The sequence below is a fragment of the Rhea pennata genome, chromosome 2 (assembly GCF_028389875.1).
Source record: "Rhea pennata isolate bPtePen1 chromosome 2, bPtePen1.pri, whole genome shotgun sequence".
In the NCBI taxonomy this organism is placed as follows: Eukaryota; Metazoa; Chordata; class Aves; order Rheiformes; family Rheidae; genus Rhea; species Rhea pennata.
The window spans coordinates 57,251,926-57,268,997 of record NC_084664.1 but is presented as its reverse complement, the minus strand read 5'-3'; the positions used below and the strand labels follow the sequence as shown (position 1 = coordinate 57,268,997).

Below are 17,072 nucleotides of genomic sequence, written 5' to 3'. Positions count from 1 at the left end.
TTCATAGCAGGAATAGAGATTTGAGAGTGTGACTTGAGGATGAGCAGCTGAAGAGCCGCAGACCAACTGGCCCTGTGTATGGGCAGAATGGCAGGAGGCCTAAAGAACTATTGCAGCTTTTTGCACACAGAAGTGGTCACAAGAGATAAAATAAGCCTAAGCCATTTGACTTTAATCATTTTTTACTTCCCCAACCCTCTGGATCATTCAGAATTTTGGGGGTCTATGTGTGAGTCTGAGAGAAAAAGGGAAGGGTGGGTGTATGCACTCCACTGCTCTCCTTACATGTCCATGTGGTCACACTGTTAGAGCAGGTGGCCTCGCTCATGCCTTATGCTACTGGTGCTGTATCTTGAACAATTTTACACATTTTACTGTTGCCAACCTTACTTTTAATCACTAAGGACCTTTCTTTAAGGCTCCAGCCTCTCACAAAAGCAAATCTTTTAAGGATTGGAGCAGCACAGAACAGCAGCAGTGGGTGGCTAGGCTTGATTTAGCCTCAGCTAGCAGGGTTCATCTTCTGCTGTTAGTGACAAATTGTTTTTTCCTCCCAGTCAGGCAGCCAAAACTTCCAGTCTGCTTGTCCCAGAGGCAAGAAAACAGCAAGTCTGTGTCCATTCTTGTACGATTAATAGCCCCACTGGTAAATGCATCAGTGAATGGGTGGTGATGATCTACCGCTCAACTGCCACTTGATCTGAATGGTCTGGTTTTTTCAACGTGTATCTGAGAACATGTCTCATAACCACACATGCACCTACTGTCACAAACTTACACTGTGGCTTTGAAAATGGTGAAAAGGAGGCGGGGGAGCAACTTCTTTATTGTATTTGCTGTAAAAGGGCTAAAAGTCTCTCTCTCTCTCTCTCTCTCTCTCTCCCCCGCTCCCCCTCTCCCTCTCTCTTTACCTCCCTCTCTCTCTTTTTCTTTCTTATTTTTTTTCTAGAGGATGAAAGTCCTGGACAGACCTATCACAGAGAGAGAAGGAACGCAGTCACCATGCAGCCACAAGGTGGGCAAGGCCTCAGTAAGATCAGTGAAGAGCCTTCAACATCTAGCGAGGAAAGGGCCTCATTAATAAAGAAGGAGATCCATGGATCTATATCGCACCTTCCTGAACCTTCTGTACCTTATCGTGGGACATTGTTTACTATGGACCCCAGAAATGGTTACATGGATCCTCATTACCGTGAGTAGTATTTATTGTGCATTCATTTGTGGAAGTTGGAAGGTTATTGAGGCTGTCACATTTAATGTAATTTTATTAGTCACTTTGCATTGTCCCTGGCAAAAGTCACTTTGCCTGTGTGTGGGTTAAATATGATTTTTTCTGTCTTTGAAGGAAAAATGTAGGGAGCAGTTGCATTGCAGCTTGAAATATCACAGGCCTCTGCAAAGCAAGCTTCCACAGAGTATATCATCTGTTGCTAATCCTCCTCAACCATCCAGTGTTATATTTATTCCATCTCCATGCATGAAGAAAAAAGCCTCATTATAGAAAGCAGAGAAGGAAAATGAAACGGGCCTAAAAATCCCTCTTTTAAAACAATGTCAAAGTATAGTATTAGGAGGAAGGAGGACTATACCTTGTACAATGAGCATCTGTGGAAGGATTGGAAGGTTTATTGCTATGGCCTTTCTTTCTTTCGGGGATTCACTTGTGTGTGAGGTGATGGGGTTGTTTGTCATTTTCTTCCCCAGCTACAGTTCCCTGGAGTTGTTGGGGGGGGGGTGGGAAGCAAATGGTTTCAACTTCTGAATTCCTGCTCAGGCATTAATAAAAAAGAAATTAACTAACACTTAAGCACAGATGTGGAATCGATTTCTCCAAAGGCAAAATATGAGGGAGTTAAGCAACTTTTTTTTTCATCTGCTTCTAGTTCAAAAAAAAAAAAAAAAAAAAAAGAAGAAAAAGAAAAAAATCATTTAGTTTTGCAGTAATGAAGTACATCTTGAGGTGTCAAGGCTTGTGCTTTTTGATTATAGATTTATCACCTAGTCAGGATACAGATTTGCCATTTAACCTTCCAGTCCCCAGTTCCAGATGATAGGCTTAAGACCCACAAAGAGGGGCCAGTCTGTGTTCGGTTTTTTTTTCCACATCATTCAGAAATTTTAGTGTTTTAAGGCAAAAGGTCATTAGCCAGACGACTGATTAGTGAGGACAGCTGATTAGTGCATATTTTTTTGCTAAAGAAAGTGCCAGGGATAAAAGCTAATTTTATCCCTTCATTAGTTGGGCTAGCAGCAAAGGGGAATGTTCGCTCATCAGGGTGCAGATCAAAGTATGTCTCACACAACCTTAACTCTCAGCAACCACCTCTTTTAAAAAAAAGAGCCTGATTGTTAATAAAGATGAAGGCAGTATAAGAAAATGAACACTTGTTGTCTTTATAGTTTAGATTGGTTTGTAGGGGAAAAGTTGGCAGTGAAGCTTTTCAGGTCTCTTCCAACATACATAATTGATTTCTGTACACCCTCCTTCTCTCACTCAGTTTCTGTTTCTGCAAATTCTCAAATTCTCTTTCTGCACAAAATCCTGTTTGAACCCTTTAAGGAAGTTATTCATCTTTTTACTGAGAGGAATATGCACTATATTAGTGACAGACTTGTCTGCAGGTGAATGTACAGAGAAAACTACTTATCACAAGCACTGACCCACAAAAATACTAGCTTGTGGGTTGATGGTATCATTTGCAGCTTACAGTTTTGTGTATTAATGCAAACCCAAAATCTGATGGAAAAAAAAAATCCTATTGGGCAAGCTTCTGTGGGTAGGCAGTACAGCTGGGGAGAGGGAAGATGTGAAGAAACCAAACCAAAAAACAAACAAACAAACAAACACAAAACCGTGTGCTGAATTTAGTGGTGACGACTGCCATTTTGAACACCAGACCAGCTGCTAACTCACCCTTTAAATCTGGATCAAAGTGCTGTTGGTACCACTAAAGATACAGACTGAAGAATAAGGGCCATCCAGTCAGACTGATCTTCTATTTTGTTTTCTTCTACTGAATTTCTCTTTTGAGTAGAGTTGTGAATGTTTAATGTAGCTAATATGTGTACATTTTGATCAATAGCACTAGCTAGCTAGGCTGTGTGGGCTATCGGAAAAGCATTGATGCCAGAAGTTGAGAGAAAAGCATACGGTGTCCTGCATAGAGCAACAGGGAAGCAAGAGATCAGTTCATTTTAAACGAACAACAAGATCTTAAAGCAGAAGTCTAAGCCAGAAGACATCACACGCACAGACCTACTTCATTGCTGCTATAGTGAATTGTACAGTTCTACTTGTTGGTTTATAAAATCACTTAAGTTATTAATATATAAAAAGCCACTGTGCTTTTATTTACCTGTAATAGATGTGATACAGAAGGACAACTAAAGAGAGAAATATCTAGTTAAATTTATAGGAAATCAGACAGGCAGAGTAAAATTTTCATAGGAGTTTTATCATTTATATATGTAAGACATGCTTTCATCAAAGTGATGACTGTATTCAGGTTGACACTTATAGCAGTCCATAGGAGGAAGGCTGAGTAATGTAATCATATCCCAGTCCCAGCGGAGCAACAGGTGAAGAACTAGCTGGACTGTCAGTTTTTCCTTACTTTCTTGCCAGTTTTGCTTAGGCATATGGATAGAAAATACTGTTTTAATTCAACATAGTTGGGTATGTAAACACTCAGAGTAATTCCTTAGTTTCCCTGCGGTTGTAAAATATAGACTTCAAGATGCCTAATTTGTGCTTCTATATATACCCACTTTGTATTTAAAAATGTGGGCAGGCTTCCTGTAACACAGGAAAAGGGAAAATAATTTTTTTGAAGAAGGACATCTGTATATTTTTATGGCAAGAAAAGAAAAAGAGCATTTAAGTCAATTGTGTGTGGAACGCGTGTCCGCTCCAGGAGCTGCAGTTATTAGAAACAACTTGAATGCTTTGCATTTCTACATGCGAATATGCGTGTGCCTGTGTATGCGTTGCAGGGCTTTTTGTTGTTATAATTTTTTTCCTAATTAAAAAGATTGATGTTGGAAATAATAGTTACCATATACGTGGAATAAATACCTCATTGAGGGGGAGTTCGCTCTCCTGTGGAGAGTGGGTGGGGACTATGGTTGTGTTTCAAGCGGACCAAGCAGCTGGGATGAAACACGCTCTGGAGCTGACAGCCCTTCTCTACTGCCGAAGACTATTTAATGATTGAGAATGAGAGAATGGCCTCATGCTCGGCCTCAGATTCTCTGTCCTGCACAAGAAAAAACGGAAATACTTCCAGGCTTAAAACAGAGAAATTTTTTTCTTTTGTCTTTTTGTTGTTGTTACAGACTTCTTAAGTACTGGTCACAAAGTTCTTTTTTTTTTCCTTTTCTTTTCTTTTTAGAAAGCTTTGGGGCAGTTGACAAAATTGCTAGAGTTTCCCTTCGTGGACTACACCTTTTCTTTATTGAGAAGAGCAGAGTTTTTGAGTTTAACCACAGATTTTTGTGGTGTTTCTGAAAGGATTTAAGAAACACAGTTTCTCAAGCACTGATTGCGGAGGTAGTTTGAGCCCCTTGTTAACATAGATTCTATCTCTAGAGAAGGGGCTGAGGCAGAGAGGTGGGGATAGGAACTTCCTTTTGTTACTCTCTCCCCAATTTTAATTCCCATGCAGATTTATGGCAGTGCTAAGTCTGCCTGTCTCACAAGTCATTCCTCATGGAAAAAATGAATCATTCCTGATGTAAACACTTTGATTTAAAACATACTGCTGGTATTTTTCCTTGAGTTTCGCAGCTCATCTGAAAGAATTGTTAGCTCCTAATTAGTAAAGCCCAAAGAGTTATCTTAAGTAAGAAGCAGTGACAGCACGGTTGGCTCTGATCTGAGAATTCCTATATACAGGAATGACCCAGGCAGAATTCCTTCTGCTACAGCTCAAAGAGGTTGCACTGCGTGTAACTGAGAGCAGGAATTCACCCTGCTTTTTTCTTTCTTCTTCTTTTTTTTTTTTCCAAAACAGATCTGTTTTGCATGGGGTTGGAGCTTCGGTGACTGTTTGGGGAAGGGGGAACTGCTTATTGCACATTTCATAGAATTAACCCTCTGAGGTATTGATCGCCCTCAGTTCCCACTGACTGTGTGTGGACTTGTGCTTTCTAAGGATTGCGCCCCTTGTAAGTGCCCCAATTAGCTTTCCCAGTGTTACAGCGTCATCTCAAAATCAATTTACAAGGCAAACAAAAGCACACAGCAAGGAAAAAGCAGTGGTAGTTCACTAGCTGCACTTGTTCATTTACTAGGTTTTAATTTCTATTGACAAGAATTCCCTTTCCTTCACCTCTCCATAGAAGAGAAAAGAAATAAAAAGAGAAAATTAGATTCTGCTTCTGCAAATGCAAACTGATAACTGGAGGCTCTGCCTTAAAATACAATAGTGAAAAAGCAATGTCTTTTCTTGGCGATGTTGCTTGAACGGTGATGGTCAGCCTTATGCGGTATGTTGGACAATAAGAGCAGTCCAGGGCAGTGCCAGCAGACGAGCTTACGGAGGGGCTCCCCGGTGGCAGCCAGTGGCCTCCTTTGTCCTTTCCCTGGCACATTGTTGGCACAGCATGGGGCTGCCAAGAGGGATAACAGGGGCCCTTGCAGACAGTCCCAAAGTAGACACTTTGGTTTGCCATCCTCTAGCTGCCTTGGATTCCCAGTGTCACAGGATGGGGGTGAGGCAGGGATGCCTCCTTACAGAGGATTTTACCCCTGCGCAGTTGGAGGGCAGTAGCAGAGTGCCGGTGAGGAATCCTGTAGAGATTTAGGGGCAGAGTCTTTAAAGCTGTTTGGGGTCTCTTCAATTTCAAAGTGAGTTTGGTCTCTTAAATACCTATAAAAATCTAGGTGCTACTCCTTAAATTCTATGTTTACAAAAATTTTTTATGAAAAAAAAATAAAGTCTCCTTCAATGGCCTCCAACAGAAAAAGATTACTACTCTCAAAGTCAAGCTTAGAGTTAGAGGCAACTTTGGTTTGAAATTTTTGAAGGAACAGCAAGCTTCTTTAATTTAACAGCTGCTTATAAATGGAAAACAATTCTCTAAGATGCCCCCCAAACATCCGTGGTGGTATTTGGGATGTTTTACCCACTACAGGTATTCTTACCCATTTCTCTGATGTCCTGTGGAATAAGCAGGATCTCTTTAGAGCACTAGAATTGCTGCCCCTGCTTGGACTTCTCATTTGGAAGTAACAGTTGTACCGACAGATTTACAGCTAGAAATGGCACATAAAGACGTCCTTTCTTCTACTTGATTTTCTTTCTCCTCAGCATGAGACAAACTGTAGAACTGTTAAAGCCTGAGAGGCCTTGTAATGTAGTGTAGTTGAGAAGAGGAAAGGTGATCTTTCTTCTTGGTGATTTTTTTTCCTTTGTTTTGATTTTAAGTGTAGGTCTTTGAATCCTGATCTTCGTTTTTTTTTTTGTCGTTACAATAGAGTTAATTTCCGCTGGAAACTGGGCAATGATATGGAGAGGATAGATCCTATTTGTGCAGGAGACTACAGCAGGACATTTTTGAGATCTCTAACGGCCCTATAATTCTGTTGGACTTCAAACTTTTTAAAATGTCCTGAGAATCAAATTTTCAAAAGAATTTTTGTCCCTCTGTGGCACTTAAGAGAATTTATCTACTGGGAACTACTGGGTATGGAGCCTTCTGGAAAGCAAACAGGTTCTTTTAATCTCCTTTTAAGTTCATATAAGTAGCAACATGGGGACGGGGGAGGTAAGTCAGAGAACAAATGCAAGAATACTGATCTCTTTCACAGATTTTATTTGTTTCGTCATAGTGTTTTTAGATGTATTACAGTATGTATTTGCTGTATAACTTCTTCATAGAAGGAGACAGAATGCATTGCTCAGAGCCATAGATTCATAGTCAAGAACACTAAAAAAAAACCAAGAAATAATCTAATCCATCTCTTCAGCCTCAAGGTAGATCAGCTATCACTAAATGAGGAGAGAAGGCTTCTTAAAAGTTGCCATCTCCCCGATATATTGGCATTTCTGTCTTTAAGAGTCTTGTCGCAACACCTATAGCTATTTCAGAATCATCTTGGGGCTCTATGTGGTAACTGCTGCAGCATCAGCAGCTGAAAGTTGGAAAAAAAACATTTAGGTTCCCTGAAATTCTGAGTTGAAAATTTTCTTTTGTTAAAATTTCTTCTTACCTCAGAGAGATTTGTCAGCATGCTGGAGCTATGGTACTTCCCATTGCTGTGTTCTTTGGAAACAAAACCAAGGCCTAACATGTCACCATTGTGCTCATTCATTACAGTCATAGCAACAGGCGAGATCATTAATTTTGTCTTCGCTACTAGTTATCGTAGTCATCTTCGCTGTGCTGTTGTTGAAGATGCATCGTGCAAGGGGTTAGCCAAGTATGACAGGTATGTACAGAACTAGTGGCAAATAAAACATCATTTATTGCAAAATGTGAAACCTCACATAATACCTGAGGTTGTTGTCTGTCTCAGTCACGTTTTGTCTTGCAAGCATTTTCTGGCAAAAGACACAGGATTTGAAAAGCTGCCTACTTGGTGTGGCTGTTTGGAGCTTTCAAAAGGATTATCCAGGAAATAGTCCCATGGGGCTTTTGGTTACTTCTGAAATGCCAGATATGTTACCGTATCTGTGAGGAGCTTTGCAGCTGCAACAACTCAAGTCTTTGTGGCAAAGCATGAGCACCTCCACTCTTTACTGCCTCTTTATTTTGCATTTGTGTAGCACCCAGTGTAGTGAGGTGATGGTTCATGATTAGAATTCCTGGCTGGTTGAGTGATCACAATTTTCATGAAGTACTGCAACAGATTTTCTTGACCTGAGTATGAGCTTAGTTGCTGTGCAGTGCTTTACATCACCAAGGAGATGGTTCTGTTGTATTGGTCTTCCTATGTCTGGTCAGTAAAAGAGAAGAATTTAATTGGCTAGGCAGAGGTTTCAAGTGCCCTTTTAATGTCTGGGAGGATCCTAGTGGTTTGTGTCTGCCACTCTGGAAAGGTGCTAAGTCCAGTACATCCCGTGTCATATCTGTAGAATGTATGAATGTGTCAGATAACTTAAGGATCTAAAATGTGTCTCTATTTAGACAGCTGAATCCCAACCCTTATGACTGTGGCTAAAAGACTGCTCACTGGTGTTGTAATTGAGCATTTAAATCACAATAGTCAAAGGCAGAAAATATACTTTGATGTTCAGTTCCTTCCCCCCCCCCCCCCCTTTTTTTGCCATCTCTGCTGCCATCTTCCAGCTCTTGTGAAGAAATCTGTGGCAGTAATTACATTGTGGAGGTGCCCTGTAGAACGCATCTGTCTTCTTTTGTGGTTCCCTACTGTTAATTTTGTTATCTCCTTGGTTCCTGTCAAGGTGAGATCTGGATGTGCACTACTACCTTCCTTGCTGCTGCACTCATGGGGCAAGCGGAAATGTGGTGACATGGAAGGAGCGTGTTGAATTTCAGAGGATCCCTCCAGCTGGGCAGTGGGGGTGCCAGGAGCGTGGGGGCACCATGCAGCTACTCTCCCCAGGGCATAAACTCAGCTTGGGAGTTTCTGAAAGGTGGTGTGGTTCCTGTTGGAACAGTATAGTTTAAAAGTTGTCCTATGGAATTCTCTCAGCACCAGGTATGATCTCCTGTTGGAGTCTAAGATTGAACAGACCCTTACTATTAGAACAGTTTAAATGCTTTGGTTTTTGAACCATTTTCATGATTGCTAGTGGATTCAGCTTTATTCCTATTGATTGAGTTCAGTACTTAGGAGGAGAGCCTCTTAGTCATATCCTCTGCTTCCTTTTATTCACACCTAGCAACCCAATTAGCTTCCTCTTGACTTGGCTGTTGGACGTTTTACACACTAACTTTTAACTCCTTATTAAAACAGTGCTCAAATTACTTAGGAGTGGGACTCCTGAGTTTGTTCAGTGGATCACGTCTTAATTTGGAGATACTTGAGGAACATTCCCACTTTTAACTACAGTTGCACTGGCTACCTTTTTTCATTTTTGATCGCATAATTTACAGTTAATTTACAATTTAGTACAGCAATCACCTGTGTAGGAAACCAATACTGTATAAAGCACTGATGTATTTGTGGCTGTATTTCAGAGTATAGCTGCTGTAATGCCTTGTGATTATCAGCATGTGTTGTGGTGGTGCTATCCGCAGCAAGAGAAAAGATAGTTCATGCACGGGGATATTTGGGTATGCTCAGGTTTGTACACCATCTTCTTACTTCACTTTAGAAATATCACTTTAAAAAATAATAAAAAGATGTTTTATATTGTTGTTCAGAATTTATCTTACTGAGGATTTGGAGTTCAGCACAATACTCCCCAGTTAACAGAGCTGCATTATAATCTCAATTACTCATGTCTCCTGTTTCACACTAAATAAGGTAAAGGAGAGGGTCCCCCGTTTTTCATTCTGTTCTTCCGTCCACATTTCTGTGCTGTCCTGAGCCATCTCTTTTTCAAAACAACCAAATGGAGCTGATCCAGAACCCAGTGAATCCAGTGAATCAACAGCTGCTGGCTTCAGTGAACTCTGCAGTAATCCCCAGTTGCCTTATATTCTAGTCTTTCATCTTACCTGCGCCACATACTGGTTGTAATTTAAAATCATAATTCCCAAGGATCCATGTTACCATTTCACAAATGAAGAGCTGAACATTGTTCTTCCTGTATCTACAGTCCCCTGTTGAAGTAGCTTATGATAACAAGCCAAAAGTACTGGCATATGACATACTTTGGAATAAATGTCTGATTACGGTAACAGCTGAGTGTAACACCATACCAGGTGTTGAAACAAACAACTGAGGAGGTAGAAAGTGGTGAAATAAATTTCATTCCAGCATGTCACACTCAGTAGTATAAAAAGGTGGTTCATTTGATTTATATGTTTTTTTTTACCAACTTGACTACAGATACCACTCTTGAAAGCCTGCAGCTTTGGCCTTGACTTAAGAAGAGAAGTCATTGTTGAAAAGAAATCAGACTATTTACATGAATGAGGTTTGTTGGATCAAGGCATGTGTTATGTATAAACATGCGTTGCTCACTTTGCTGTGACACAGCAGCATGGTATAGTGACAGAAAGCTATTGGCATCGTTGCTGTGTTTCATACCAGCTGATATTTGGGTTAGCATCAATAATAATGAGCTACGGCACTTTTAACAGTAAAGGTGCTGCCAGACATTGAAAAGGTCTGTTGCTGCAGTGATAGGAGTGGATTTTTTTTTTCTTTTTGCTAGAATAGAGAAAAGGAGTAGCAGTCATGTCTTACAGGCTAATCGCTGAGCTGCCAGGTATTCAGGCTGTTTGACTTGGGAAATGTCTGATGTATGGCCTGGTCATGTATGCCTCTACTTTACCTGACACTGACAGTGACCATGGTCTATGGTTGTTTTCACTTGTACAGATCTAATTTTCTTCTGTGTTTTCCAATTTAAGTGCAGATAATCTCAACAAGTTAATATGCAAATAAAGAAGTCCTTTGTGAAAAAAGACCAAAGGCCTGATCTGCCTTTGTGCCCAGGGAAAAAATTACTAAGATTGGACCAAACCCAAAGTATTGGCCTGTGAAAGTGTTTCTCGGTTCATGTGGAGAAACTGCACATCTCTTCAAACAAAGATAGCTGTTTTCCATCTGCCTCACAGATTGTAACACAAATCCTACGTTTAGTAGTGTGCCTTTATCCTTATGGATTTTAAACCAGAGAGGCAGGTTGAGGACATATGCTGCCTTAGTGGTACCTCCTAGAGACGTAGTTGTGCATGTGATGCTTTCAGAGTGGCCTGTGCAGGGAGGGTGAGTACACTCTGTGTCTGCATCTTGGCCAGCCCCTGTCCCTGGGATTTGCTCCGAGACAACCTGTTTGTGTGCTGCCAGCGTTGTGCTAACGCACAGGGCTTGGCTGGGAACGCAGGGTCCTGCTGGCTCAGAGAGGTGAAGTCTAGTTGCTGCTGAGGCCATACTTGAAAGCTGGCAAAACGGAAAATTACCATGCCTTACCTTGAGGAGGTGGCCTCACGGCTGCCTTTGAGAGATGATGTAGCTATGGAAAAGGCTTTTCAAGGCTACTCAGGCTGCTGGCACAGTTCTGCAAGGAAGAATGATTCCATAAGGCCCCAAAGACGTAGTCACAAGAAACCGTGAAACCATCACATGAAACGCTAGCTGTTGAGGAGAAAAGTGACTATTGTATTTTCTTAGGGAGGCTGCCTCCCATTGTTTTGTGGTCCCGAAGCACGATTCCTTATTGTGGGAATTGTCACAGTGACAGGAAGATTTTCTTCAACTCTACGTCCCTTCTAAAAGTGCATTGCAGTGTGCCTCTAGACCAAGCTAATTTGGGAACCTAAGCAGTAAGTCTTGGTTTTAGAAAATGTTGTGGGTCCACTCAGTGTTTTCCATGTAATACCTTTCTTAATTAACATTCATGCCCTGTGCTTGTTGTTTGCTGCAGTCTTTGCTTATCTGTCCATAATAATGAGAAATACGATATCCAGCTCAGCATGCTGCAGAATTTCTCTGTTTACATGATTGTAAATTCTTCCAGGTGTGATTTTCCAGGAAGCTGTAAGTACAAAAAGTACTTTTTCTTTCTAGCTTCCATCTCTCTTTATAATACTTCCATGAGCCCCTTCTGACTCCGACTAGTGACACCCTTTCATTTTGTCAGTGCAGAGAACTGAGTAGTGCTGAGGGCAACGTCCCGTTCAGCCCAATTGATACCTTCCTTCCTCTCCCTCTGACAGTAGCATGCATGTAGTTGAGAAGGACTTAAAAACTGATGTAGTACTGAACTGAGTGTAAGAATGACAGAGCAGGGGTGGGAACTGTAGCAGAATTCCTCCTCTCTCTGGCTTTTTACGTACCCTGGTGATTTGTATATTACGGTGTGTAGCCATCAGAATAAAATCTGTTAACAACCCCCTGCACCCATCTTCCAGGCTCTGTAACTCTGGTTGATGCCTATTGGAAGTACATACTACCAAGCAGGAGGAGCATGTTTACCAGCATATATCACTGCAAACTGAAACCCCGATACATGACTTTAATGGTAAAGCCATATATCTGTGTGCGTGTGTGCGCATATGCTAGGTTAGGTCTCTACTTTATGCCTGTGTATGCAAATACCTAAGGTAGCAGGGCTGCTACATCAGTGGAAATGGCCAACTCTTTTTTTCCTTTCCATCTAGGATAACTCAGTGTTGTTACAGAATGCTGGACAGTGGTATCACAGGATGTTTGCCTTCCATGCAGGATGCATGCATACACTACAATAATTGAATGTTTTCTCTTAGGCTTGTTGATTCCTGGTTATTTTCCTGCTTATTTTTGTAATGTGTTTTTTCATATAGTTCTGTATTATGAAGCTTTTTGTTTTTTAAGCTATCTCTGATATGCAGCTTTCATATCTTGGCTCCCAGCAATGCTGAACCCCATTGTAAAGTCCCTTCGTGTAAAAGCCATCTAGTTATAACTCTCAAAAATAAGAGGCTTGTCTCCTGAGGACAGTTCCATATTGCGGGTGGAGTATAATCCTTCACATTGTTTTTTTGCTTTCAAATAGCTGGGGACAGTAAGTCAAGGAGTGAGAACTCCCTTTGTTTCATGTAGTGTGCGTTGCAGGGAAAGAATGTAACAGAGCAGAAAATGAAGAAAGACATAAAAGAATCTCAGCTCAAGGAGGTCAGATCCATCACAGGCTTAGCGTTGCCTTCAAAGATGCCTGGGACAGGTGGCAGTTCAAGACAATCAGAGGAGAAGCATCCGCCAGCGCTGAGATAAGAGATTCTTGCCGAATCCTGCTATCTGGTCCCAGTTTGCTTTGATGTAACTCTGCTAGAGAAGACTTCTGGGAGCAGGCTACTGCTTCCCTCAGTGATAGGCTGCTGTTGTTCAGCCTTTTAAGGTCTCATTACAGTGGTCCTTGAGGATTAATCCTCTTTAAGGTTTACATGGGAATGGTTTTGTCTGAACGCCCAGCCAGGGACCCTGGTACCACCTGTACAAAGCGTAATTGCATTCTTTCATTCTATTTTTTTAAGTGGCTCATATTTAACAGTATTTGACAGAAAGCTAAAACCAAACATCTTGCCTTTTTTGCTTCTCTCTTTGGCTATTACTGAGTTTTTGTTGAGCACAGCTTGAGCAGTCCTTTGCAGACATTGAACCGTTAGTAGTAAATTGTCAGCTTCCGGTTACTCTACTTAGCCTGCTGGGCTTGGCAGTTTTTCTTTTTCTCTTCTTCTTTGCCCCCCCCCCCCCCTTTTCCCTCTCTAAAGGAGGGAAGTGATGATGTTAGGTTTCAGAATCATCCCGTTGCTGTTTTATTTGTGTGCCCACAGTTATGGATTTTACATTAATGCTGTTCTGCTCTGGGAGAAGAGCTCAGGATACAGGAATGTCTTAATTTATGAAGATAGACTCATCTGCACTTATAAGGGTTTGTTTATGAAAAACATGTACCATTTTCTTTAAGGGACAAAACCTGCTTCCAGTGAAATAGCAGCAGGCAGAATGCAGCAATAACAAATGTGGAATCCTGTCCTGTAGTTTTTGATCCAATAGGAAGCATGTATTTCAAGCACCATGATATGTTTTGCTGTTGGTTCAGTTTCTTTGTGACTCTTTATTATGTATCTACATCTTGAAGATGGAAAAAAGGCATGCAGACTTGATTTCAAAATAACATATTATTCTGAACTTCATTTTCTCTTCAGTATTGTTTGTTTGCCTAACGAAACAAAATATTGCAGAGTCATTCTGATGTTACAACTTTAAGATGGTGATTGGGATAAAAATAAGATGAACATTGATGTTGGGTAAGTGAAAATAGTATCAGTGGCCTTGATAGAGAAGTAGAACTAAACTTACTGCTCTGAGGGCAATGAATAGCTTGAGCTATTTGTCTCACAGCAAAAGTCCTTAAGTTTAGGCCTTCTGAACCCCTATTAAATATCTTGCTGGTCTCAGGTCAAATTATTATGAGATGTGGTTTTGTGTTTTATTAAAAAAAAGAAAAAGATTTCTACTCTGAAATCTCAGCAATAGCTACCAGTTGAATGCTTTTGAGGTAAAATAAAGAGGTGTGCGTTGTTGTTGCCTAGGAAGTATGTGGTAAATAGTTATGTGGTGATTTTACTTAAAGTTTCACAAGCATTCTAGTTTGTTTTCTAAATGTTCTATTTGGAAGTTATGTGGTATGTTGAAATGTGCACGTAATGCATGTATAGCATACTGGTTTTCTTTATATATAAAAGTATTATAGAAAACCTATAGGTAATTCTGGCAATATAAAATTCTATGGTGCCATTATTATTATACATATGGCTGTGACATTCATACGCTCTTACATTTCCAAACTGCACATAATTTAAGAGTAATGCATGTATTTAATTTTTACTGTATTTTTGGAAGTCATTAAAATCTGCCCATACAAACTGTTTCCCTGCTAGCTAATTCTGAAATGGTGGGAGGATGGGAGAAACAGAAACTGAGTAAAGGAAAAAAAAAAGATTAAAATAAAGATAATAAAATATGTCATGATGTGAGGTGCTGTAGATCCCTTCAAGAAGACCTGTCTTCTGAAGAAACACAGGGAAATTCTTGGCAGCCTAACTTTATACACAGAGACACACCTGTCTGATTTATATATACACATGCACTCAAGTGCTGTATTCATAGCCTTAATGCATATATTGAATATGTATTTAAATAGAATAATCTATATTTACTGTCTCTAAGATACAAATAGTTTGAATAGCATGATGTTAAATTTATGTTCCTTTCTTTAATTTCACATCAGAGCTAGTTGTCAGCAGTTTAGACTTTTACAGTAATATTTTGGAAGTTGCTGGTGTAACTCTAACTTGATAAAATACAGGGAATGTGAGAGTGCTTTTTTTCTTCCATGTGTTGACAAATGCACGTGGATTGCCAGGGGTAAGTGTTTAATTGAATTTAATAACTATTGTGTAATTTTACTTTAAGGTGCCATTATGGAGTCTCTTTTAAAATCTAAAGTCAACACTGCAGTTTAACAGGGACTTATAATACAGCACACAGGTTGTTAGGTATATTGCATGTGGAAAAATGTGCTCAGCTACGCAGAGTGAAATTGTGACCCATTCTATATGAAGGTGGGCTGGATGGGGCAGGGGCAGACACTGCTTTTCAGACAGCTTGGCAGGATTATGGTACTCCTGTGCAGAAATCTGTCTGTGTAGTCTGTGGCAAGGCAAGAGGCAGAAGCGCTGCCTTCTGGGCCATAGAGCTAATTTCTTCGCCAGTCTTTTCCCAGGCCACAGAAAACACTTTCTCTTGGAGAAAAGGAAGTAAAATGGCCAGCTCTTGCACTATTAGTAAATGTTACCATGGTATATGTACAAATATTACTAACAGTATTTTCCAAATAACAAAAGTACGTAGTAATCAGTGAGGATCAGCCATCCTGGAAGTTCAAACTATAAAGTTCAGCCATTCTTTCATTGTGAGAGCAAAACAATATATCAAAATGAAAACTTGTATTTTTTCACTGTTATATAAACCAAAAATATGGTAATAGATTTTGTTCAAAAGGAGAACAAGCGTGGAAAATGTCACTCCCAAAATTGAAGTTTCCAGAAAGTTATAATCAGCTAAAAACAGGGTCTTGTAAATCCTGGTATAAATCTGCTGCAGTAGGTACTACCAAATACATGTACCATATATGCATGTGTGTGTATTTCTGTTTGGTAGTATCTGCTGTAGCATGTGTGTGTGTTTATATATATGTATATATGTATACACACACACACACATATATATATGTGAGCACTTCTGATTAGTCTAAAAGTTTTCAGTGGCAATAAATTCTGCATTTTGTATGTGCAGTAATAGCTTATTATTTTTTGTTAGGAAGGAACGAAAATGTAATCAGAACAGATCTTGGATTAACCAGTGTGAAACTGCCTGAGAGTTGTTGGAAGTAAATCTGATATTTACACACAGATTATCTTTGTTTGATTTTAGAAAATACTTAGCACTCTGAAAAGGCAAACAAAAGAAAATAAGTTTTATATGTATGTGTGTGGAATTACAATGTATTTAAATGCATATATGCCATACAGCTGTGCAATGTTGTTGTTACAGATATGATTTCTTTTAAAACTGGCCATAGAATTGTAGATGCCAATCCTGCAAGGAATTTATACTCAGTATGTCTATTAAATATAATGAGATGTGTGAAAACTATAAGAATTCATCCCAGTTAAATTGCTACAGTGAAATCTATTTGCTAACTCTGTGTTAAACACTTGGTATAGCTCCAAATTATATTAACCAAGAGTTTGATTAGGAAAAAAAAAGACAACTTCAGAACTTTCTAGAGTCTTCTCATAGAAAGACAACTCCTCTTTCTTTGGTCTTCTCTTTCCATCAAGATCTTCCAAACTTTTCTTCTTATTTTCTATGAGATCTTATCTACACTCTCTTTCCTTTCAGGTTTGGTTTTATCCATGCTTGAATTTCCACAGGGCCATCCCTTTTCTTAACCTCTCTCTGTACTGTCTTCCTGGCCTCTCGTCTTTCAAAGTTACAGCCGCGTGAGGTTTACTTCTTTTACTTACATTCATGGTTGCTGGTTGCCTTAGTAGAAGAAAAGCTTCAAAATGTAGGTTACTTCTATTCACTCAGACCTATTAGATTCTGTTGAGAGCTTAGACATGTTGCAAAATTTACCAGATTGGGAAAGGTGGTATAAACATACATCTAAAGACATAGCAAGGACCACAGTTCTATAGTTTGTATCTGAGCACGGGACTGGAGCTTGAACAGATACACAGATCTTTGATGTAAGGTGGTTAGCAGAGGTTTTCCGTGATGAAACTGGGGTCATGGTTGTGGCCTCGGCTACACAGGCTGATGTAGCTTATCTGGAAAAGCTGAGGGTCTCCTCCTGTAAAACATACAGACTGCTTTTAGACTTGTTAGTGATGAACCCTCTTCTCCCTCCCACTGCAAACAGCTGAAGCCTTGTAAATAC

At 40.0% G+C, this 17,072-nt stretch overlaps 1 protein-coding gene across 2 annotated transcripts in view; it reads left to right on the top strand.

The window, feature by feature from the left end:
* Positions 1-17,072, top strand: part of GLI3 (GLI family zinc finger 3) — a 211,881-nt gene that overhangs the window by 68,184 nt on the left and 126,625 nt on the right. For both annotated transcript variants that reach the window (XM_062569587.1, XM_062569586.1), the window contains exon 4: positions 950-1,192. In XM_062569587.1, the coding sequence (XP_062425571.1) occupies positions 950-1,192 (243 nt within the window). The remainder of the gene's footprint in view (positions 1-949; positions 1,193-17,072) is intronic.